Source organism: Tenrec ecaudatus, chromosome 17 (assembly GCF_050624435.1).
Source record: "Tenrec ecaudatus isolate mTenEca1 chromosome 17, mTenEca1.hap1, whole genome shotgun sequence".
NCBI classification, from domain to species: domain Eukaryota; kingdom Metazoa; phylum Chordata; class Mammalia; order Afrosoricida; family Tenrecidae; genus Tenrec; species Tenrec ecaudatus.
The window spans coordinates 20099980-20124742 of NC_134546.1; the positions used below are offsets into that span (position 1 = coordinate 20099980).

Below are 24763 nucleotides of genomic sequence, written 5' to 3' on the forward strand. Positions count from 1 at the left end.
AATGCAAGGCGGTGTGGGGGCTACCATGCAGAATGTGAGCGCACATGCCTTTTCAGCCTCGACTGACACAACTAGAAACAGAACCTGCTAGTCTATGGAGCTGACTCTGTTGCTAATGATTGCTTTTTTTAATCTGCTGCTATCACCGCCACCTGGGCTGATTGGCAGACCTTGCTAAATGCTTTCCTGTTGGCCAAGGGAAAATGGGTAACGGCGTCTGACCAGCCGGAAAAGAGCGGAAATAAAATATATTCAGGAGCTGGGAGAGCTTAACAGAACCCCAGATGGGAGCTGTACCTGCCCAGGAGGACCCCAATATCAAGGTAAGAGGACAATAGCAGAAAGAGGTGGGAAAATTCAGGAAGAGGTGGGAAAATTCAGCAAGTGAGAGAAGTGGGCAGGAGAGAGAAGATATGGAATGAGGGAAAGCCAGAGGGCTGTGTGATAAGAGAATTCCTCTTCCCTACTGACACCCTCTGCTGGACTGATGTCAGGGGGAAAGCCGTGCTCTTCGGGAAGTTGCTTCTGCAGTGTGAGCGACTGTCCGTAACCCCTGAAGCCTGAAGGAGAGGAACAAACACGGCAGTAACAGCTTTGTATGGGCCCGATTTCCCGGCGCCTCTTTTTTGGGAATAATATCCTTCAGAGGTCTTAGTTCGTGCACCTACTTTACCATCCTGGACTCGAGAGATGCCTTTTTCTGCATGACATTAGCAGAATGAAGTCAGCCCAGTCGTGCTTCCAAACAGGAAGCTAGAGGAAGACACAGCCAGTTCCGTTGGTGGGTCTTCTTGGTGCGTTTTCAGAACTCCCCTCTCAGAACCGCTGTGGTGCAGTGGCTCTGACACCACATCAGCAGTATTTATGACCCGAGGGGAAAATCTTACTGTGCAATGAGGACGGCCTCCTCACTGCCAGTGCCTCAAAAGCGGGTCTCATTCAGAACGCTCAATAATGGCTTTGAACTTTCTGGCTGAAGCCCAGTTAGGGAAGCTGCCAGCAAGCTTGCAGGACTTTAAATGCTGAATTCAGCTTGTTAATAATTCAGGGGCAGCGACGACCATTGCTGGACCTTTACTCCAGACAGACAACTGCAGGTGTTTCCTTGGGGTGGTGTGACATTTTGTCAGATCAGGATCTCTAATTACCTAGCTGGCCGAGGTTGAACAAAGGCTCTATGAAAGGACTCTTTTTTTTTTAAATCATTTCATTAGGGGCTCATACAACTATTATCACAATTCATATGTGTCCATTGTGTCGAGGACATTTGTACATATGTTGCCATCATCATTTTCAAAGCATTTGCTTTCTACTTGAGCCCTTGGTATCAACTCCTCATTTTTCCCTTCCCTCTTCCCTCCCCATCCCACAAACCCTTGATAATATATAAATTATTATTTTTTCATGCCTTATACTGTCTGATGTCTCCCTTCACCCACTTTTCTGTTGTCCATCCTCCAGGGCAGGGGTTGTATGTAGTTCATTGTGATCCATTCCCCCTTTCTCGTCCACCTTCCCCTTCCCCTCCTGGTATTGCTATTCTCATTGTTGGTCCTAAGGGGTGCATCTGTCCTGGATTCCCTGTGTTTCCAGTGCACATGCTCTAGTCTAGCTGGATCTGTAAGGTAGAATTGGGGTCATGATAGTGGGGGGAGGAAGCGTTAAAGAACGAGAGGAAAGTTGTATGTTTCATGGGTGCTATACTCCACCTTGATTAGCTCGTCTCTTCCTTGTGACCCTTCTGTGAGGAGGTGTCCAGTTGCCTACAGATGGACTTTGTGTTTCCACTCTGCACTCCTCCTAATTCACAATGATATGATTTTTTGTTCTGGGTCTTTGATGCCTGATACCTAATCCCATCGACAACTCATGATCATACAGACAGATGTGCTTCTTCCATGTGGGCTTTGTTGTTTTTCAGCTAGCTGCCGCTTGCTGGTCTTCAAGCCTTTGAGACCCCAGATGCTGTATCTTTTGGTAGCTGGGCACCATCACCTTTCTTCACCACAGTTGCTTATGCATCCGCTTTGTCTTCAGTGATGGTGTGATGGTGTCGAGAAGGTGAGCCTCAGGAAATGCCAGTTTAATAGAACAAAGTATTCTTGCATTGAGGGAGGACTTGAGTAGAGGTCCAATGTCCATCTGCTACCTTGATACTTAACATAAATATATGTACATAGATCTATTTCCCTGTCGTTGTGTATAAATATATTTGTATATGTACATGCCTGTATTTAGACCTCTATAAATGCCTTTTGTCACCTGGTTCTTTCCTCTATCTCCTTTTACTTCCCTCTTGTCACACTGTCATGCTCAGTCTTCATTTGGGTTTCAGTAGTTCCTCTCGGTTACATTGCCCTTGATCACACCCCACCAGGCCTCCTACACCCTCCTAAATGGACTCTTATTTGCTAGCGTACACGTAGAAAAACTAAGACAAAAGCTAGTGAAAGTCCATACAGAGACTCCCAGAGTCTGGAAACCCCTTCATCTTTATGTTAACGAAGGACAGAAAGACAAAAGGGACTGTGGGGTTCACCTGAAGATACCCCATTTCCTACCCTTCTAAGAACGTGGACTCTGTTTCAAAGAACTAGCCTTCTTCTGTCCATCTCCGGGCAGTGGTGGCAAGTAGCATAACTACAAAAGAAGCTAATCATCTCACTCTGGGCTGTAACACTATGATGTTCACTCTCGCACTGTAACGACCAGTGCTGTCAGGCTCGCACAGAGAAAGGCATGTGTGGCTCCTCTCTGGCCCACAGCTGGCATGGCAGAGGCGCCCACGAGATGGCCTGGCCTCCAGACGCAAGGAGGAAGTACCAGGACTGGACTTAGCAGCAACACAGCAGCAACACAGCAACAACACAGCAGCAGGCTCTCGGAGCCCCCAGCACCAGGCAGCATTGGTCCATGGTCTTGCAGATGTGAAGGGTCAGGACCGAGCAAGTCTCCGATCAGGATCAAGCCACACCCAGTGGCAGCTGGGTGACACCCCAGAAGCAGAGCCGGGCTCTTTCACCCCTTCGGGATTTAAGTACACATTTCTGACAACACCACATGGCTTGTTCTACAGCATCTTTCACGTTCCTTCCACAAAAGACCGATCAATACAAAGTTGTTGGGTTTTTTATTTTATTTTCTCAAATGTTAATGGTACTGTTTAAATCTGAGTGTTAATTAAATGCACTGAAGTTGTAATGACAAGAGTTGCTTAGATTAGTATTTATATTAAGGTTCCTATAGATAAATTTTTACTGTACAGCACCGTGACATACTCCTATACCTCTGCCAACTCTAAAAGGGGGTGTGGGGGGACATCTAGTCCTGTTAGACTGCTAGCTAACCTCGGAAGGCCTTTAAGATCCACAGAAAACAAAAGTGAACAAAAGACTGTAATGATGATCTGCTTCTCCTTGGGAAAGCTGAATGTGTCTCTTGCTGTCTTTCTGGTCAGTGTCCTCGGATTGACATCCTGGCCCCTGTGAGCTCGCATGGCTGCAAAAGGCATTAGATGCCATTAGCAAGAATTAGGTCAAGTCACGGAAGCAGTTCTAGAAAATTGAACTACCTGTTGTTGAGACATGATTAAGGAGGTCAGGAAGGTAAGCGAATAAGTTCCGTCAACCTTTCAGCGAATTCTCAATTGATATGGCCACAGACCCGGCACATCCGGGAAGAAGACGAGAAAAATCCCTCTCAAGGAAGGAGTTTCTATGGGCTTAGGTTTCTCGTGGCTCCTCACCTGTCTCCCTGATTCCTTATAGTTAAAGTCTTCGTCAATAGGAATAACCTTTCTCATGTGCTTAAGCTTCTTGGCATGTTGCATCCAGTGTGCCAGCACGCTGGTTTCAGCCTCAGGCTCCACTGTCCAGTAGCTAACAAAAGCTTGAAGGCAAGTAAATGCCGACTCTTTTAGCATCAGGGATATAATGTAACTGACCTTTGAAGCCTAGGAAAATTCATTGGTTCTAATTTTTAGCTTCAAAGGGCAGGGAGATTAACCTAAGGTAATTTACTTAATGTGTTGCTGTTATTGTTGTTGTTAGTGTGCCATCGAGTACTGACCCAGGCACAGCAACATGAAACACTGCCCCGTCCTGCTCTGTACTCACCGGTGTTCCTATGTCTGAGGCGATAGTTGCAGCCACTGTGTCCCTCCATCTCATTGAGGACTTCCCCTTTGTCGCTGCCCCTCCACTTTGCCAAGAATGATGCCCTTCTCCAGGGACTGGTCTCTCCTGACAACACGTCCAAAGTGTACGAGGCGAAACCTCACCATCCTTGGCTCTAAGGAGCATTCTGGCTGTCCTTCCAAGATAGATTTCTTTGTTCTTTTGTGCAGTTCATGGTACTGTCAACATTCTTAGCCAGCACCACATATCAGATGCATTCATTCATCTTCAGTCTACCTTTTTAATTGTCCAACTTTCACATGTAGATAAGGCCATTGAAAATACCATGACTCTGGAGACCAAAAGCCCATCTGTGGGTAACGGGATACCCCGTTATAGAAGGGTCTCGGAGAAGAGAAGAGCCAGTCAGGGTACGATGTAGCAATGATGAAATGTACAACTTTCCTCTAGTTCTTAAATGCTTCTCCCCCTACCTCCCACTATCATGATCCCATTTCTACCTTACAAATCTGGCTAGACCAGAGCATGTACATTGGTACAGATAGAAACCGGAAATACAGGGAATCCAGGACCAGTGGTGTGAGTGGTGATACTGGAGGGTGAAGGGAAGGTGGGCTAGAAAGGGGGAACTGATTACAAGGATCTACATATAACCTCCTCCCTGGGGGATGGACAACAGGAAAGTGGGTGAAGGTAGACATCGGACAGTGTAAGATATGAAAAAATCATAATTTATAAATTATCAAGGGTTCATGAGGGAGGGGGAAACAGGGAGGGAGTGGGGGAAATGAGGAGCTGATAACAAGGGTTTAAGTGGAGAGCAAATATTTTGAGAATGATGAAGACAAGGAATGTATAAATGTGCTTGCCACAATTGATGTATGTATGGATTGTGATAAGAGTTCTATGAGCCCCAATAAAATGATTTTTTTTAAAAAAAGGAAAATATCATGGCTCAGGTCAGATGCTCCTTAGTGCTCTAAGAGACAGCCACGCTTTACAATACTTGAAAGAAGTCTTGTACATTAGATTTACACAATTAAATGTGGTTTTTTCCTCCTACCTGATGCTTCCATGAACATCAATTGTGGGTCCAAGCAAGACTAAACCCTTGACAACTTTAATCTTTTATCCATGTATCATGATGTGATACATTTGTCAACATCATCATTCTCAAAACATTTGCTTTCTGCTTGAGCCCATGGTATCAGCTCCTCATTTTCCCCCGCCCTCCCACTCCCCTGGCAGGCTGTTTTACTGCCGATCTCCTCACTGGTGTGCACTTTCTTCTAGTAAGAAGAATTTCTGTTTCTTCCTCTAACGTGGAGGGAACAAATTGGCTGTGCCAAGCTAGTGTTAAATTCCTGCCGGTGATAGAGGGTGGGACGAAAAAGATATCAGCGTGCCTCACAAGTAATGAAAGTACAAATAATCTCATTAGGCTGTTTCAGTAATATGGGAGTGTGCTCTAAGAGTGGGGTGTGTATACACGTGAAGCCCTGTTGGTACGATAGCTAAACTTCAGAAGCTCAAACCTACCCAACAGTGGGATGTGAGACAGGCCAGGCAGTCTGCTACCTAGGAAACCCAACGGGACAGTTCTCTTCTGTCACATTGGAGTCCGTATGAGTTGCAGTCCTCTCAAAGGCACCTAAAAGCAACATCAGGTATCTACATATGTGAGAGGAATTTTTAAAGTTCATGGAGAAAGAGATCTAGTAGATCCCCCCCCCCCACAAACCTTTAAAGTCCCCTTGCATTTATACCGTGTGTGTACTGAATCCTGATGTGATATGAATAAAAGGAGACCGTCTGAAAATCCTCCATACAGAGATGGGTTGAAGCTGCTCTGTGGGTCTAATCCAGTCTAATCCAACCTGGGCTTCATCTCAGCCTTCGCTTAGATCAAGGTGGCAACCAAGCCTAGTTGTGGCGCTGGTAAGGTGACAAGCCTAAACTAACTTCTGCTGAGCTCCATCCTAGGCGGAGCAGGAAGCATCAGCTGATGGCCAGCAGAGCCCTTGGGAAGATCTGTCCATCTTCCCAAAGAGGTTAACTAACAACAGGTACTCAGCTGATATCCCACAAGCCAGTCCAGGACCTGGGAGACAGCCCCACCTGCATTATATACGAAATCTCATGTGCCTCCTATCAACCATGTCATCTAAAGCCATGAGGTGACGTTTCAGATGAGGCCTCAAGCTCTTCCTGGAGCCATCAGTTCCTAAAGCAGATCTCTGCACCTGGCCTGGAGTTTCCATGGTACACATTGCTCCTGGGCTCCAAGGCTACAGGCCAAGTCCCCCGGAGAAGGAATCTCCACCAAGCAGCCACAGATAACCCCGTCTAGCTCAGTGTTACTGTGGCACACTGGTGTTATGAGCCGACCGACTCAGAAGAACTGGTTGTTTCAGACGAGCCCAGGCTCTGGGGCATCTGTTTCAGATGGATGTTCACCCACTGCCTCTGCCTTTCCCTCGAGAAGTAGGTCAGCACCCAATAGGCTACTAAGTTCCAAGTCTCTGGATTACCCCAGTGAGCCTATTTCTCTCCCAAGTTCCACAGCAAGGAGGGAGATCTGGAAGTCAGGGCAGCCTCCTGCTCCCCACCCACCCCAGGCCACCCTCCTGCAGTCTTGTTGGCTCAGGGCACAGGCTGCCCCCTGTCTCCGGGTCCCTCAGTGACTGAGATCAGCAGCCAGAGGCCTCTGTGCCCCAGCTCTCTGGAGTCTGTCCCCAGTCCATCTCTGGGCCCTTGGCCCTTCCAGCTCACACATCACCCAAGACTGTCTAAGGCAGAGCAGTGAGTCAGCTGCACCATCTACCCTTGTCCTCAACCCAGAGTCCTGAAGGATCTCACTTGTGCAGAATTATGTCCTGGTGTCCATCTGAAGAATAAAATCCTTAAGAACGCAGGTTGTCACTTCCTTCTTACCTGGGTGGCTTAAGCCACTGTGCCACCAAGGCTCCTTCTGCAAATATCAATGCCTAGGAACTGGCAGTTCTGCCCTCTCACATGGGGTTCCCATGAGTCTGAATCGATGTGAGAACAGGCCTGCTCCACTGGGTCTCTTGGCTGTCATCTGACATCTGTCCTCTTCCACAAAGCAGGTCCAAATGTAGAAGAGTGGGCACAGGGCACCCTTCCATGGCTCTCTTGGTTCAAATGTATCTGCTGATTGCCACTGCCTCTCAGGATCTGGGAATTCCAGAGCACACAGGGCACGTGTCAAATCTCTGCAGAGACCACGTTGCTCCAGCTGCACGGTGTAAAATCAGAAAAGGTGTGGGTCAACGTTGCGTCCTTTGAGATACTCATTCAAGCTGTATTCTGAGCAGATGCTGCATGAAGCTGGACTATAGGAAGAAGAAATTGCATCGGGACTGGAGGAAGCCTCATTAACAACCTGTGATGTGCAGAGGACACACCTGACACCCACGAGTTGCTGAGAGCCATGAGGACCGGAAGCACTTATTAACTGAAAATCAAAGGCTCACCTTCAGTGAGGTTTACACTTCAACATAACCAAAACTTAAAACCCCCAGCTCAAACTCACTGCCATCAAGTCTGTTCTGACTCATAGGGACCCTATTAATAGGACAAAGTAGAACTGCCCCTATGGCTTTCCCAAGACTGCAACTCTACAAGAGTAGAAAGCCTCTCATCCTTCTCCCTCAGCATGGCTGGTGGTTTCGAACCGCTAACCTGAGGTTAGCAAGCCCAACTTTTAGCCCCTGCACTGCCGAGGCGCTCGTACTTCAACGGGAAGAAAACAAAAATCCTTATAACGGGACCAATAAGCAACATCGCCCTCAGCAGGGAAATGATTAAAGTTGTCAAAGATTTAATTTTACCAGAATCCACAGCCGACACCCATGGCAACAGCAGCCAGGAAACCAAACAACACACTGAATTAGGCTCATCTGCAAAAGATGTCTTTAAACTGTTAAACAACAACAACGAAAACGCTTGTCTAGCTCCAACAATAGTGTTTCTCATCACCGCATGGCCATGAGAACGCTGGGCAATCGACAGGGGGAGCACAGATGCCTCTGACAGCGGCATTGGCAAATACTATTGAACACACACCCCATGGGCCGCCGGGAGAGTACACGAATCTGTCTTGGAAGGAGTCCTGAACGTTCCTTAGAAACAAGGCAATGAGATTTTGTCTCTCTCACTTTGGGCCTATCAGGAAGGACCAGTCCCTGAAGATAGAGACCCTGCTTGGTAGAGAATCAAGGAAGATGGAATGGCATGCGGTGACTGCAATGGGCCCAAGCATAGCGATGATTGTCAGGAGTTTCATGCGATGGTTCTGGGGTCACTATGAGTCAGAATTAACTTGGTGAGACCAAACCCAATAACAGAGACCTTGGAGAATGGCTTCGAAGTAGGGACTTGAACTTCCCCGAGGAACCTGGAGCTCAGAAGAGAAGCTCATTTGAAGTCATTTCATGGATATCAGCCACATTGTTTATGATGATAATATTCCACAAGGCCAACTGGTCAGAGATAGCTGTCTACTCCAGAAAGACAAATCCTAGGCAGGGACTGGGCCAGTTTTCCAGGAGAGTGGCCTGGATGACCCTGGGTTCTCTGGAACACTGCATGGCCAAAAAGGTCCAGTTCTGACTCGTCTATCCCCGACACCAGCATTTTTCATATTTGAGTGTTTCAAAGAATGAGACTCACAGTTAAAGGCAATTTTAAAAATGAGTCTAAAAAATAGTCTAAATAAAATGTTTAGGAGCTTGCTCATGGTCACTGTCGTTTCTTCCACATGGAAGAAGCATACCAGCCTGTGTGATCATGAGGTGTCGACGGGATCAGGTAACAGGCATCTAAGACCCAAAGCAAACATATTGTTGAGAACAAGGGGAGTTGGAGCAGAGAACCAAAACCCATCTATAGACAATAGGACACAGGAAGGCAAGGGTGCAATAGAGCACCAATGAAACATACAATGTTCCTCTGGCTAGGCCGGAGAATGGACACAAGTACAGATAAGAGCTCACACACATGAAATCCAGGTCAGATAAGCCTCTCAGGAACAGAAATAGGAATAGCAATTCCAGGAGGGGCGGGGGATGGTGGGGAGAGGAGAAGAGGTAGGGGGAACCAAGGGCAATGATCCATGCATAACTCACCCCTGCCCCAACCAGGGAATGAACAACAGAAATGTGGGTGAAGGGAAACAGCAGTCGGTGTAAGATATGGACATAATAATTTCTAATTTACCAAGGGGTCACAAGGTGGATAGTGGGGGAGGGAGGGAAAAAAGAGGAGCTACCAAGAGCAACTTTTGTTCCTTCACATTCAACTTGAACTTTCTAACCAGGAGAGCTGGCCTCCAAAGGAGCAGCTGAACTGTTGCTGTTGATTACCGGGTCAGATCTGACTCAGAGGGACCCCAGGCACTACAGAGTGGAACACTGCCTAGTCCTGGGCCATCACAACAGCTGTTGCGATGTGAGGGTCTCCTGGTGCCACCCTTGGGTCCATCTATCTCCTGGAGGGGCTTCCTCATTCTCACTGGCCCTCCAGGGACGGGTTCCTCTCATAACGCATCCAAAGCCTGCGAGACCAAGTCTTGCCAGCCTGATTCTAAGGATCATACTGGCAGCACTTCTTCCAAGACAGGCGTGTTTGCTCTCCTGACAGTCCAGGGCATATTAAATATTCTTTGTCAGCACCATGGTCAGAGGCATCGATGCCTCATTGTACTTCCTGCATCATCGTCTGCTGGTGCGCACTCATGGGCAGTTGAAAAGAACATGGATTCTCTCGGGTGCACCTTGATCCTCAAAGTGACACCTTGGTTCTTCGACACTTTAAAGAGGCCTTCAGCAGCAGAAATGCCCAGTTCAATATGTCCTTGGGTTTCCTGACTGTTGCTGGTTTCCTGGCTGTTTCCTGACTGTTGCCATGGGCACTGGACGTAGATCCAAGGAACATACAGTCCTTGACAACTTCAATCTTTTATCTTCTCGTCATGCTGCTGCTTATGGGTGGAGCTGTGAAGATCTTTGCTTCTTGGGGTGGAGACATAGTCTGTACTGAAGACTGTTCTTGGATCTTCATCCGTGAGTGCTTCAAGTTCTCTTATGTCATGGGAGGACATAAAAATGAAGCAAATAGGCCTGCTTGTGTAGACTGTGTTAGAATTTACAAGAAAACACCACACACACACACATACACACACACCACACACACACACATACACCACACACACACATACACACCACATACACACCACATACCACACATACACATACACACCACACACACACACACACCACACATACACACACCACACACACACCACACATACACCACACACCACACACATACACACACACCACACACACACAACACACGCACACCACACACACAGAGCACACACACACACACAGTGTTTGATTACAGGGGAAAGCCAGGCTCGGGGACAAGGCATCAACATAGGTTTTTCTCCTGGACGTTCAATGTGCTTTCAGGGTAGTGGGGTCTCTGTCCTTAAACTATCCAGCGGAGGCTGCGAGACCCCCTGTCGAGCAGGAGGCTGTGTGCACAGGGCGACGGCACGAAGGGCTGGGAGGACTTCCCAGGCTGTCTGTCAGTTTTGTGAACGAAAGGCAGCAGCCCTAGAGGACTGTCAGCTCCAAGCACAGCCCTACCAGTATTCTCCGTCCAACTCCCAAGAGCAGCGGTTCTCAACCTGTGGGCCACGACCCCTTTGGGGGGGTGTGTCAAATGACCCTTTCCCAGGGGTCGCCTGAGTCATCACAGTAGCAAAATTACAATGATGAAGTAGCAACAAAAATAATGTTATGGTTGGGGGTCAGCCCAGGTGTTTCTGAGAGACAGGAGGGCTGGGAGGAGCAGCTGCCATTTCTACCTTGCGCCCTCACTCCATCTTCCAGGCATGGCCCCCGTCTCAACTTGGTGGAAAGCAAGGCGCCCCTAGAGTAGGGTGATGTGGCCACCTGGTGGGCACCCAGGATGGTGCCACTCTGCGTCCCTGAAATGCCTCCCTTCTGAGCTGGGTGAACCAAAGGACCAGGCAACATGCCCTTCTCTGCTCCCATCCCCAGACAGGAAAGGGGCTGCCATCCCAGGCTCACAGCAGAACTTGACAGTGTGACCTTGACTTCTGCACTTCCCTGCTCTCTCCTCGCCCATTCCGAGTGGGCTTTTGTGCTCCCCACCCCGCAGAAGCAGCGTTTCCAATGACCTCCTTCCCGATCAATTGTCATTGTTCAGTTCTGAAACTAACTTCTTTACGGGAGTCGAAAGCCTCTTCTTTCTCCCTCACAGCAGTGGGTAGTTACAAACTGCTGACCTTGCGGTTCATAACTCAATGCATAACCACTGTGCCACCAGGACTCCTGGTGGCTTCTGAATCCCTGTCTCAATCCTGATTTCCTCCCTGAATTCCAGGTTCATAAGCCAATATCTAATAACCCCAGTACCACCAGGTCATGTGACCCTATCTAAGATTACCAAGGCTGTAAGTACCAGCTTTATGGGAGCAGATAGCCCCTCTTGCTCCCTTGGAGAGGCTGGTGGGTTTGAACTGCTGACCTTGCCGTTGGTAGCCCATCACTTGCCAGACAGCACCACCCAGGCTCCCATGAACACCTCCAATTTATCATGTATGAAGCATATTGAATCCCACCCCCCCACCCCCCCGACCGCTTTCTCCACACCCTACCATGTCAGTGAATGACATCACAGCTCTCTCAAGGGCTGGGGCCAAGAACCAAGGGGTCTTGCTGAGCTTCTCTATTCCCCACACCCCTTTATTCCCCACCTTGCAGAAATTGTGAGCTCTGTCTTCAAAATAAATAGCCAGTCGGACCCCTCTGCACGACCTCCGCCGTAGTCCTGGGCAACAGAACCAAGCTCTCTGGCCAGGACTCCTGCCAAAGGTCACTTACTAGGCAGCCTGCATCCAAATCCCATCACCCTCTTCCTTAAAACCCAGGCTGTGATAGTTGATACGTGTCATCCAGTCCATGCCAACTCACAGTGCCCTCCCGCCCCCTGCACCAGAGGCTTGCTGGCTGTAACCTTTACAGATGCAGAGGTGCCACCACTTGGTTCTCCCACAGAGCCTTTGGGTGGCTTTGCCTTCTGCTGACCCCCCTGTGCCGCCAGCATCCCGTAATATGCCCCGGCCCCTGGACACCCCTCAGATCTGCCCTCCCGCTCCCTCCTTGTGAACTGCACTCCGTGGCAACGCTCGCTAATTTTAAATACTCCTCCATCCCCTCAGTCTGCGCTCAGTCACCATGTCCCCTTCCCTGACCTTCCCGGCTCAGGTCACCCAGCAATTGCTCTTCATCCTCCCATGCTGTGTGCTTTTCTGTCTAACAATCCTCATGGTCTGGAATCAGTCTCTTCGTTCACTTATTTCCAGTGAGTCTCCCTCTCCTCGAAGTTGGAGACTTTGTCCCAGTGTCCAGAACAGTGGGTGGCACTGAGTAGGAGCTCAAGGGATCGTTGAATGCACGGTTGTGTTGCTGACCAGCTCTACAAGCCAGGACAAGGCAGTTAAACGTCTGGGGACCCACCTTCCCCATCTGGGATCAGACTCCGCTTGTTCGCTCTTCTTGCCACAACGCTCAAGTCTGGGTCCGGAGGGCCTTGTGTTTCTGCTCAAGGTCTCGGCCGGACGGTGCTGGTCACGGTGAGCAACTTGGGAAGAGAATCCCCACCGCTCTCAGGTGGTGCCTGACCTTGCAGGCTGGGGTCTGCAGGTACAGGACAGAGGTGGGCGGTGTCCTGGGTCAATCGGGTCACGTGGAGTTCCACCTCTCCAAGGTCAGCTCCAGAGCGCCAGGGTCACAGTGCATTTTACATGGAGAGCCCCAGTGCCCAGAACAGTGCCACCCACTCACCCAGTCTTGACGCGTGTGCTTCTGACCCGGGGCGAGCGCGCTGCTGGCCGTGCGGAGGAAACTGGCACGGAGAAGCCCGTCCCTGGGCTCAGTCCTCGCGGAGGGTTTTCACAGAGTCATCTCCTGGGCCCCTCAACCACCCCCATGAGACAAGTGCCATTAAATGCTATTCTCCCAATTTACCGCGGAGAGACCACTGCCCAAGGCTGCATAGCTGGGAAGGGGTGGAGCCGGGCGTCACACTCAGGTCTGTCACTCCAGACTCCGATGTGCGTGTGCATATGTACCTTTGTGTATGTGCACCTGTGTGTATGTGCGTGCGTGCGTGAGATCATGCAAAGCAGAGCGAGAGCAGGAACAGGAGAGCCTGGGCCCTGCGGAGGGAAAGCTGCCCAGGGAGCAGTTGCCTCTGGAAGAATGACTGCTGCAGAGCATGCTGGGGGAGGGTCGGGGCAGGTCCCCAGCAGAGCGGCCTTCCTTGTGCTCTCTCAGTGGCTGGGTGAGCCCATGCAGGGAGCAGGGAGCCTGCAGAGAGAGACAGGTAGCTCACATAGGCACAGCCACCGCTCAGGCCCAGACTTGCACGGCCGGACAGGTCCTTCAGAGGGCACGGAAGTGGGCCGACTGGTTTGAAGAGCACAAGACCATCTCTGCCTGCCCGCACCCTACTTTGAAGGTAATACGATTGTTCTGGACAACAATTTGAATACAAAACTTTGAAAACAAATCCTGTTGGGGGGGGGTACCCCTCGTATGTCAAGAAAAACACAAACATGCCAGGGTGGGGGATGGGGGCCAGAGAAGTTCACAAACATAATAATCAAAGCAACCTCAAACCCTCTGCAACTAAAACCACAGATGGAGCAGAGAGAGATTCGTGTGTCAAATACTGTTTTCATAGACTTGCTGCCATCGAGCCAATTCTGACTCGTGGGGACCCTGCAGGCAAGGCCGAATTGCCCTGTAGGTTCCAGGGCTGTAACTCCGTAAGGGAGATGGAAGTCCACTCCTTCTCCCCTCAGAGCTGCTGGTGGTTTTGAAAGGTAGAAAGATGAGGGATAATTGGGTTGTCTCCACCAAATGCCAATGCTAAACACAAATTAGCTGTCCATGCCACAATAAAGGCGTGGCAAAGAAATCAGGCACACATTAGACACCTCTGGGGACAATGCAAAACTGACGCAGGCCACCTAGGCCCAGCTGGACACACCCACATTAGGTACCAGCAATATTACGTCACACAGGTGCACCTGAACTAAGATCAGCCAATACCTCCACCATGCCCCACCAGCCAGTGGGGATAGGAGGGGATAAATAGACTGAGGGCAAGCCACACCCCTCTCAGTGCTCTCTTGTAGGTCCGAGGGTGGTGTGGCCTTGCACTTTCCAGAGATAGAGTGTACCTTTTGAGAATGAAATGCCCAAAACTCCCCTTTCCCTCAACAAAGTTACTTGGATTTACAAGAGTGTTTCTGCCATGTGAAGTCTTTCAGTGTTGAGAAGCAAGAACCGAGGACAACCACCCCAGACACTGAACCGTTTCAAACTACTGACCTGGAGGTTTGCAGCAAAGTGTGTACCCACTACCCCACCAGAGACAAAGTTAACTATCCAACGTAAAGAATTTGAGAAGGGAGTCCTGAAAATTAATCTTGACATGAAACGTGGGCATTTCTTTTTTATATTTATAATGACCTCAGGCCACTTTGTAAGACTTCCTGCCAGGGGAAGAATCAATACTTGTATGATATCTATTACATCTTAGTTGTATGACCCCTGAATGTGAGCTTCATGAAATCAGGTTTCCCTGATGCTCTCCTACTCACCCACGGTGCCTGGTCATTATAGGGGCTGAGTTCCATGAAGACATGGTGCTAACGGGATCCTTCAGTCATTCAACAGATATGATTAAGAAGCTGCTCTGGGATATCACTTCCCCAGGCACTGGTGTTATTAAGTAAGAGAAAATTTCTGTCTGCTAGGTTCGGTCTCGTGGAGCCGAATAACTTGTGTTATTCAGTGGTTAGGCAAACAGCAGGAGCGGCGTCACCAAGGTGAGGTTGCTTAAATAGTCTCAGAAAGATCAGATGGGGGAGTGGGTCAAAATAAAAGTAAGAAAGATCGGACGATCTACACAAGGGAAAGGTTCAAACGATATTTTGAAGTAGAAACTTTCCAGGTAGAAGACTAGCAGGGAAGTGTAATCCAGCACAGATAGAAAAATGAGCCGTAATATAGGTTTAAGAAGGTTCGGGGAGCTGAAAGTATTACGATTGCTGTTACTTGGACATAAAATGGTCCACAGCATTATTCTGAAAACATCCCTAATCACATCAGGCACAGAAGGGCCATCTATATTATTAACTAAGATGAGCCCTGGTGGTGTTGGGGTTCCGCGTTGGGCTGCAATCTGCATGGTGGCAGTTCGAAACCACCAGCAGCTCCGTTGGAGAAAGACAGGCTTTCTACTCCCCTGAGCAGTTTGTCTCGGGAACCCGCAGGGGGCGCTGTGAGGCTGCAAACTTGGTTTCTTTGGTTCCTGGAGCTTGGGAAGTCTAGCTTTTTTTTTTTAAAGATAAAAAAATGTTAATGGCAGCTAGAAAGGACCTTTGACCCCAACCATGGTTTTTGTCCCCAGGCTCTGTTAAGGCCATCAGATGAACAGAGACTTGAAAGTAGCCCCTCCCCACCCACCTCTACTACAAGCTACCTGGTCTAGCTCGTATCATAGACTGCAAAGTCTATCCATGCAGGGGTTTTCGTGGGGAATTCCTGCATTCTGAAAAACTGGTAGACTGCTTTTAGAATACAGAAATAATTCTAGCACAAGGGAAGATTAGAAATAGTGGCACCTCTCCTGTGAGGTCCTATCATGTGAACACCTGTAACAGGTTTATATTAAATCAATGGAACCGCTGTAAGCCTGCCTGAAAGGACAACCTGACAGTGACACGGGCCAGTGAGAGAACGACGGGAGGCGACAGGGGCAGCGGGTCAGTTTTCATCCTCGCAATCTGCTTCGTCACGACAACAGAATTCATTCTGTCCTCAGAGTGTGCCATGCTATCTCAGGTGTGCCGAAGTCTACGTCAGACCACCAAAGCAAGGCCTTTCACAAGTTGGGCGTGAAGCATCACCTGCAAAAGCCAGAGCCCCCAAAGCTGAAGCAACATCCAGAGCTGGCAGAAGCCAAGGAAACCCTGGCAGATGCCCATGGGGACAGAGGGAGTGCTTTTACTAACGGTAACGGACAGAGAGACGCAGAAGTCCTTTCGGGCAATCACCTAACTTCAACTTTGATGCCTCATTTAAAGGCTTTGGATGTTTTGGGCAAGACCAACACACTCGGACCAAGAGGCGTTTTGTGAAGCGCTTCCATTCGCGCCAGGAAGGTTCCAGAGGACAGACATCATTTCCAGTTTTCTTGTGGAGGCAGACTCTTTGATGCCATGTTTGAAGTTATGGAGAAAATGATGTTTTTAGTGGCTTTGATACCAAAGGTCAATATACCATACAGACTGAAAATGGATGCCATGGGTCTAGCAAGCACTGCAGAACTTCACTCAGCAGAAATATGGTTACTGCCTACACTGCTCTAGACAGTAGTTTATGCTTTTCCTGTCTAACCACTTGACACTTCCTCAGTATCTTTGATGCAAAACAATTTGTGTGAACTCTTTTGACAAGTACATGATTTCACTTACTTTGAAAAACTTTAATATAGTCATTACCTACGTTTAAATTGTTCGACATTCAGCTGGAGAAATAGCTAATAATTAATTTCTCTGATTAGTGAATGTTCTTTTAAAAGAAAAAGGTATAGACTTCTCTAGTTACTTTTTAATTCTCTTTGCCTTTGGCCTTATTAATGTGGCTCATTTTACTACCAAGAAAAGACCGAGTTTCCCTGATAGTCAAAAACTACACTTTGAAAAACATCGCAGATCTCAGTTGTGTAAAGTTGAACGATTGTGGCAGTGAAGCCTTTCTCAATTGAAGCCCGCGTGCTCTCGAGCATCCCTGCCCGGGTCCCTCAATGTACTTGGAATCATGTAACTGAGTCACTCAGCAAAGGAGAGCAGGATCTTCATTAATTTCCACCAGGCGATTAAGAAATCTGTTAACTTTCCAGAGAATCTAAGACAATTGTTTTTCTTTTTCTGGGCCTGTTTCCTAATTTAAATTTGGAGAACCTGCTGTGTGGTTTGATATTTTCGCCCAGGACTCTGTCCGTCCACAGTGGAAGCCAGGCAGAGGAAAGGAAAGCTTGTCATTGTATATGTTGAAAGTGAGTTGAAAACTTGAGATATTGCCAAGAGATGGTTCCACGTTGCCTGCCAGCTTTGTTGCCTAATGGCTTTGTTGGGTGAAATCACAGCCACTTTACACGTCTTTTTTCTTTCTTAGCTGTGGACCCTCTAGGTTTCAACTTGGATTTCTGTCTTTTATTTGTGGTTCCTCCTCTTTGCACTCTTCTTCATCTGTTCCTGAGATTGACTAAAACAGCCGGTAGTTTCTGTTCAACCTTATGTGCAATATTCTTAAATCCTAAGAGCATGGTTTTGTTTTCAGATGTCGACTTCCTTCTCTAGTTCTGCACTTGCCCTTGTTAGACTCCCTGAGTATTGATCCTATGGACATGTGAAAACCAGCAAATGTCTCATGCAACATTGTGAGTGAAAAAACAACACTTACAACTTCCCCAAATCAATTCTCTGTACAGTGTTCTCTCCTCAAATATTTCTGTCCTAACCGTGGACCAGTCTGTTCTTTTAAGCTGGCTGAAGGTGCCAAGAGGAAAGAGCTTCAAGACTTTGGACAGTTGAGGATGCTCTTCAGGTGGCCCTACCATTCCCTCACGTTCTCCCGCTTTTGACCGGCACTTTGGAATGTGCACGCACGCCAGTAAGACATTGTCTGAAGTACACAGAGGCGAACACTTTACGTTCAAACGCCTATTTTATTTCCAGTACCAAGGTTATCAGTGGAACAAAGGGAAGGAGGTGAATGTCACGGACAAAGGCAAATCTGCGGAGTGTCTATAAATAAGGGAAGCGCAGGTGGCACTCACCACCGCATGCCAGGCTGCAAGACGCCGGCCAAGGGGACGGGGAGGCAGTTTTGCAACATCGTACATCGCTCTGTACTTTCCGAGAATTTTTGAAGTTATACGCACACGTTCTCCCGATGACAGTATTAACTGCAGAGACCAACCCGGGAGAGCGGTGACCTGCAAGACCCCGTTCTACTGGCACTCTCCAGTCTGCGGTTCACCGGCTCCCCCCGGGAGTCCGCAGCAAGGCAGTGGCTTGAACTTCCTCAGCTTGATAAGAAAAGCTGGTTAGAAGGGAAAATGCAAGGTCATTAGAATAATTAAAACACCATTTAATGATGCTCAAAATCCTTAAAATTGATGATAGTGAGGACTTTACAACTTTTTAATACGATGAACTATTAGATTGGAATACATGAATTACCTATCAATAAAACTGTTAAAAACACTGGGGGAGGAGGGGAGAACCGAGGCCAATGATGGATGCCATAACCTGTGCGTGCCCCCCCACCCCCCGCCCCAGGGGACAAACAACAGAAACACGGGAGGGAGACAGCAGTCCTTGTAAGATATAAAAATGATCATTTATAATTTATCAAGGGGTCCCAAGGGAGGCAAGGGGCAGGGAAGGGAAAAAGAGGAGCTGACACCAAGGGCTCAAATAGAAAGTAAATGTTTAGGAAATGATGATGGCAACATATGTACAAATCTGCTTGATACAATTGATGCATGGAATGTTATAAGAGCTGTAATACCCCCCAATAAAATTAAAAAGAAAAAAATTTACTCACCTGTGTGACCAGCCTGCAAGTGTATAGGTCTAGCAATATAAGGAAATGATCCATACGGAAAATCAGAATGTGGTTCATCTGGTGTAAATAAAACAAAATATAAATTATAAGATACACATAATTTTTATAATTCAGTCACAAACGCTGTGCAAATTGCTGCCTCTACGGTAACTTTTCCTCCCATTTTTCCCAGCATGTGTTTTGGAGCTACTCAGCTATGTGACAAGAACAATTTTTTAATGTGACATGATGAAATTATATACAGATAAAATCAAAGGAATATATGCATATCATTCAATGGGTATTTGAAAATTTGTTCATGAACTAAATAATGTTGATATACAAGGCCTTAAATTTTTATCTTTAAAGAATTCTAGCAGTATCTTAGGTTGTTTTGTTTTGCGAGGGGGGTATGAGGGCATAAGAGGAATATTAGTTGCTTGCATATTCAGAAAATTCTGAGCCAAACTCACTGCTTTTGAGTTGATGCCAACTCATAGCAACCCTATAAAGATAGGGTAGAACACCCCCCCCCCGTGGGTTTCTCAGACTGTAACTCTTTATAGGAGTAGAAAGCCTCATCTTCCTCTCACAGAGTGATTGGTGGTTTTGAACTACCAACCTTGAGGTGAGCAGCCCAATGTGTAACCACTATGCTATCATGGATCCCGCTTGTGTATTAAGGTCCTTTCTAGTGATAACCACTGTTCTAAAGAACCACTTCTTAGAATAAAGTGTTTCACAATCGACGTTATTCCTTAGAGACAAGTACAAATATTATAGGAAACTTAGTTCTTCAAAAATATCAGAGTTTACGTAAAAGATAGGGAAACTCATCATTTTGCCGGTAGAGATTTTAATGTAACAGAATACTACATTTCCATTTCTATAAGAAAAAAAATGCCTGGGAATATTTTTTAAATGTATTGGGTCAATATGCCCATTCTTTTTTTTTTTAAACTGCAAACACACACACAAAACAAAATTGACGCTTACCATCCTCCTCCTCTTGAAACACCTCACTTTCAACTCCAAGGTTCTTTTGAGAGTGTGATGGGAAAGATGCATTGGTTTGAGGGTCTACTTTCGGAGATAAATTTCCATTTTTCTGCTTGGAAAGACAAACCAACCAATCTCTGACAATGACTTCACTGATTTTTTCACACGAGAGAGCAAGTTCACAGTTGTGAATTCCATCTAAAAGTTCAATAATCTGTGTGATGCTTTCAGAAAAGGGGAAGAAAAAAGAGACACTGACATTTCGACTGAAATAATCATCTTGTTTATTTGGAAGCTCATTATGCCTCTTACCCACATGCAAGGCTATGTTAAATCGGAGAGGGGCAGAGTAGGGATGAAGCTCATCAACAATTTCACAGAACATCAAGGACCCGAATTTAACACAACTGTTCACATTACACTGTAAACTTTCCCTGCAGATGGTACGAAGCACCAGTCATTTTATATCATCACTTCCGTGAAGGAGGCATTAAACAGCAGGGGAACTGAATTCAGAAGGCCTGGGGGTATGGTGGTTAGGCTCTCAGCTGCTAACCAGGTAAGCCGTCCTGATGCATGGGGGGTGGGGGGGTGGTCCTCGGGAGGAAAACGTGTCAGTGATTTCCTGAAGATTTCAGCCTTGGAATCCTGTGGGGCAGGCAGTTGGTTCGGTTTTGTCCTACTGGGTCCTGGTGTGTCAGATCAACTTGACAGCACTGGGTTTGGATAACTGACCGTGTGGGATATGTCATTTCATAGCACTTTTACTATGATGGCTCTACAGTTACAACATGGAAATTGTGGTCTAGCACTTACAGGAAATGAGTGTGTCTAAAAATCACAGTATGAAGTAAAACAAACACAGTACTTACTTTGCTAGGTAGACAGCACAGACGCCACCCTGTTTAAGATTTGGGTATAAAGCTGGTAAGGCAACTTGAGGATTTAACATATCCAGAGCCACCTGTGGGAGCACAAAAAAGGAGCGAGTTTTATTGAAGTAGAACCTAGGTTTTCTCACTGTGAAACGGCACCTACTAGGTGTCCCTCTGCCACGAATCCCATTGTGATGCTACAGGGCACAGAAGGAAACGACTCCTCCTACCTCAAGAGAGAGAAAGGAGGACAATATTCTGAAGACCCTTGTTCATACAAAGGAAGTCCCATTCCATTTTCTTTGTATCCAGTATTAACAAGACAAGACCCATTTGGGTGAGGAAACTTACGGCATCAAATGTACAGGATTTCATGTCCTCAGCTGCTGCTGTAATATCTTTGTGAATAAAATCCACATTGTCTGGCCACTCGGCAGCATGACTGACTTTCCATGAATCGCGCCATTGTTTGTAATTCTTCTTAGCCAGATAATGATGGTCTTTTCTTATTTCAAAACTTAGGACTCGCCCTTTTGATCCAACTTAATAAAAAATTTTAAAAATTAAAATATTTCATAGTATTCAGTGTCAAAAAATCCTTTTGCAAGGGTATCCTATGTCCATGAAAACCTACTCAAGCGTTCAGGGTGACAAGTCTCCTCCCCTCTGAGCCCCTACCTTCTCTCTTCAGAGATGGCCTCACTGAAGTGTCTATCCCAGTGAGCACTTGACTGCTGGCTGGGAGATGGCAAATTCACACCCACCCGCAGCTCCGCAGCAGAAAGACAGGGCTGTTTCAGGTCATCAAACATTACTGGACGCAGCAACTTGGATGGACTATCTATGACTCATTTCCCAATCTGGCAAACTCAAATTTGAATTCATTCTCTCATTCCACAGAAATTAATGAATAACTCTGCTAAACATTGGAGAGCTCAAAAGATGATCCCTGCCCTCGGGAAGATCACAGTAAGGAGTCTAATAATTAGACATGAAGTTCAACAAATGAGTAAACGGCAGTGTCGGAAACATGATCACAGCTCATAAGCACAGGCCACGCGAATGCATACAGGAGACGAACACAGGCGGAAGCAACCCCTTGAAATGGCATGAATTAAGGTTGAGTTAGCTGGGAGGCAGGGGTTAAGGAAGGGTAGTTCAGACCTGGCACACAATGGCACAGGAACAGACTTAAGGGACTAGGAGTCAGTCCCTCAGTGTCAGTGACAAATATGAGATGAAGAATACTGAAGGAAGAGGCTGGGATCCAACCACAAGGCTGTGTACCCACACGTGGAGCTTCAATAAGAAACTAGCAAGAGAACCTGGCACTGGAGAAAGCCACTCTGTGGCATGCAACCTGGAGAACTACTTTCTCGGACTTGCTTATCGGGGCGTACAAGAACGTGTTGCTGTGGAGTGCCTATGCAGGAGCGAAACTGCTGTGTCTGATCAGCTTTAGGAGATGTCGCTCCCGAGTTTAACCCCCGCTCACTTACCTGCTTTGGATAAAAACAAACTCATTCCACCAGAGCCCGAACCAACTTCCAAAACAGTATCCCCTGGGTGGATATTCATCATCAACAGCATCATGTTCATATCCTATTATTGAAACACAGTAGGGTGACTCAGTAACCAATCAATACACCTATGTGTCAAGCACTCCGTTCCTGAGACAAGCTTGGGGATGGAGAGGAAGGGAACGGGAAAAAAAAAAGGCTTAGATTTTCAAAGGCTACAGAGTTTGTAATTTGGTTGGTAAAATTAGATAGGTTTGAGAATCCATTAACAAATAAGGCAGTATTTCAATATAATCCTGCAATTACAGACAATAAGTCCAAGAGCATGACAAAACCAGCAGACTAACCCAGTTTAAAGGCATAAGGAATAAATAAAACAACAGCTTTAAAGTAAAATAAATAAATTCCAAATCAAAATGGCCCTTTACAAGGTTTCTGAAGAGGGGCAAACAGCCTTATTTTTTTCCCAAGGCGCTGCTGGTAGGTTGGAACTGCAGGCCTGACAGCAGCCCCACAATGGCAACTGGGCTCCTTTAAATGAAACCGAGGCAAAATACAGTTCAGCTATCTTCACCAGGGAGTTAGGAGAGACTTGAATGCCCACCTTAGGCAGCTGATTTAGACCTGGTAAGCATCTGGGGCATGTCACTTCGGTGACAGAACTGGGATCTTAAGAAGATAAATTTGGCGGTGAAACCAGGATGCACTGAGGTAGAGGAAAACCAGGTAGCGGCAGAAGGCAAATTAGGAAGGGGTTCCTTTAGCTCTACCCCAAATGATGAAACTCTATGCTAGTAGTCAACAGGTGCATCCATGTGCCAAACTCTACATCTTAACAATTATCTTGCTAACTGAATAGGAAGCAGCATGGTAGATAATATAGAAGCTGTTTACCGAAACGTTTCTACATGTCCCTCGCTTCCACACCTCTGCAAACCACGTCCATACAATATCTTGTTTAAAAGATAATACTGAGACAGGTTTCATCATTCCCATTTTAAAGATGAGCCAACCAGAAAGGCGCAGTAATTTGCCCAAGTCAGGAATTAAGTGTGAACAAGCAGTAAACGGGAAGAATTATACTGGAAGCAGCATTGATTATTAGAATTGAAATGAGACTAGGGTAGTCTTAAAATAAGACCATGTCAGTCATACCAAAGTTAAGTCCGAACTTACTTTGGGTAAATCTTTAAAACTGAAATCTGAGTTTCTTCCTAAAATTAGGAACACGATCATCTTCATGATAATGTGGGCCAGAGCCATATTCATTGGCAACAGATAAATAAAAATGAGGCTGAGAAGAAAGCAAACGTTCTGAGGCGTGCTTTATTTAAGTTACTCCTTGATCAGCATTGTAGGATTGAGCAAGTTTTCATCATGGCTGCATCCAACATAGCAGCCCTTCTTACTCTATCTCCTCTGAACCAATACGTGCCTAAACCCGGTCGCGTTACCTTTGGATATGAAATGGTAGGCCCTCTTTTCATCAGTAACACATAGTCTTCCAATGCCGGTCTCCTTAGCATGAACTGCTTACCGGAGGAACTCAGGAGCATCTGACCCGGGAACTTGCCCACGATCTCGCTGAAAGGGACTAATCCCCAGTTACTATTTAAATATCCGGTGTGACTCAACCTAAACAATTTCTTAAATTGCGTCTCTCTCTTGCCAGTCTCCGCTAAAACCAGCTCCCCGGCCTGAAAGGGGGCCTCCCTGGAAGTGGAACAGGAAGAGTCGGAAGGCTTTGGGATGTCGGTAGCGGGCTGGGGGTGACCCTCGGGTGCCTGGTGTGCGGGATCGGAGTGGCGCTGGTTTCCGTTCGAGTCCTCGCGATCCCGCAGGGGAGACGCCTCCCGCGGCGCCAGCGGCCTGAGGCTCTCCAAAGAGGAAAGACATCGAATCCCGAAGGCGGGGCGCGAGGCAAGCACGGGAGGCGGCCCTGAGCGCAGAGATTTCCTTTGCACGGCCTGGTGTCGGCCTGCTCCATCCCGCACGTCCCTAGGCGAGGACTGGATGGAAAGTGACCGAGTTCCCCCAGAAGGTTCACGGCCAAGGCTACGTAGAAGCCCAAAGCCCGGGCGCGTCCGACGGGACTGCAGCCGAAGCAACACTGAACACTCGCGCCCAGCGGGCAGCATGGCACTCCGCGCCGGCGCCGTCGCAGGCTGGTGACGTAGACCGGAAGCGGCCCTTCCTCCTGCCGTCGCCGCCCGGCGTCGTGACGCAGCCCTCTGACGCAGGGCCCGGCGACGGCGGATGCTTGCGGAGCTGGGCGGAGCGAGGCCCCAGCTGGGACCTGGGAGGCAGGCAACCATGGAGTTACTCTTCTGGAGGAGAAGGGCACGCCGCCGTTTACGGTCTGGTCACCTCGTCTGCCGGCGGGAGCATGGCGACCGAACTCTCCTGGGCGCTGTGCAGACGCTAAAGGACTGTTGTCGTTAGGTTCCGACTCTCACAGCGACCCTGGGGTCCAGGTGTCCAACGGA

General features: G+C 47.6%; 1 protein-coding gene and 1 pseudogene across 1 annotated transcript; one reads left to right on the top strand and one right to left on the bottom strand.

The window, feature by feature from the left end:
* The first annotated feature begins 284 nt into the window (after nt 1-284).
* On the top strand, nt 285-16673 carry LOC142431033 (dnaJ homolog subfamily B member 9 pseudogene; annotated as a pseudogene).
* Nucleotides 16674-17979: 1306 nt separating this feature from the next.
* Nucleotides 17980-24430, bottom strand: TRMT61B (tRNA methyltransferase 61B). Its single transcript, XM_075535737.1, has 7 exons — nt 23732-24430; nt 22257-22359; nt 21109-21299; nt 20755-20846; nt 19880-20106; nt 18884-18961; nt 17980-18376 (listed from the first exon to the last, which is right to left on the bottom strand). The coding sequence occupies exons 1-7, from the start codon at nt 24413-24415 to the stop codon at nt 18285-18287; spliced, it is 1467 nt and encodes a 488-aa protein (XP_075391852.1). The 5' UTR covers nt 24416-24430; the 3' UTR covers nt 17980-18284.
* Nucleotides 24431-24763: the final 333 nt, after the last annotated feature.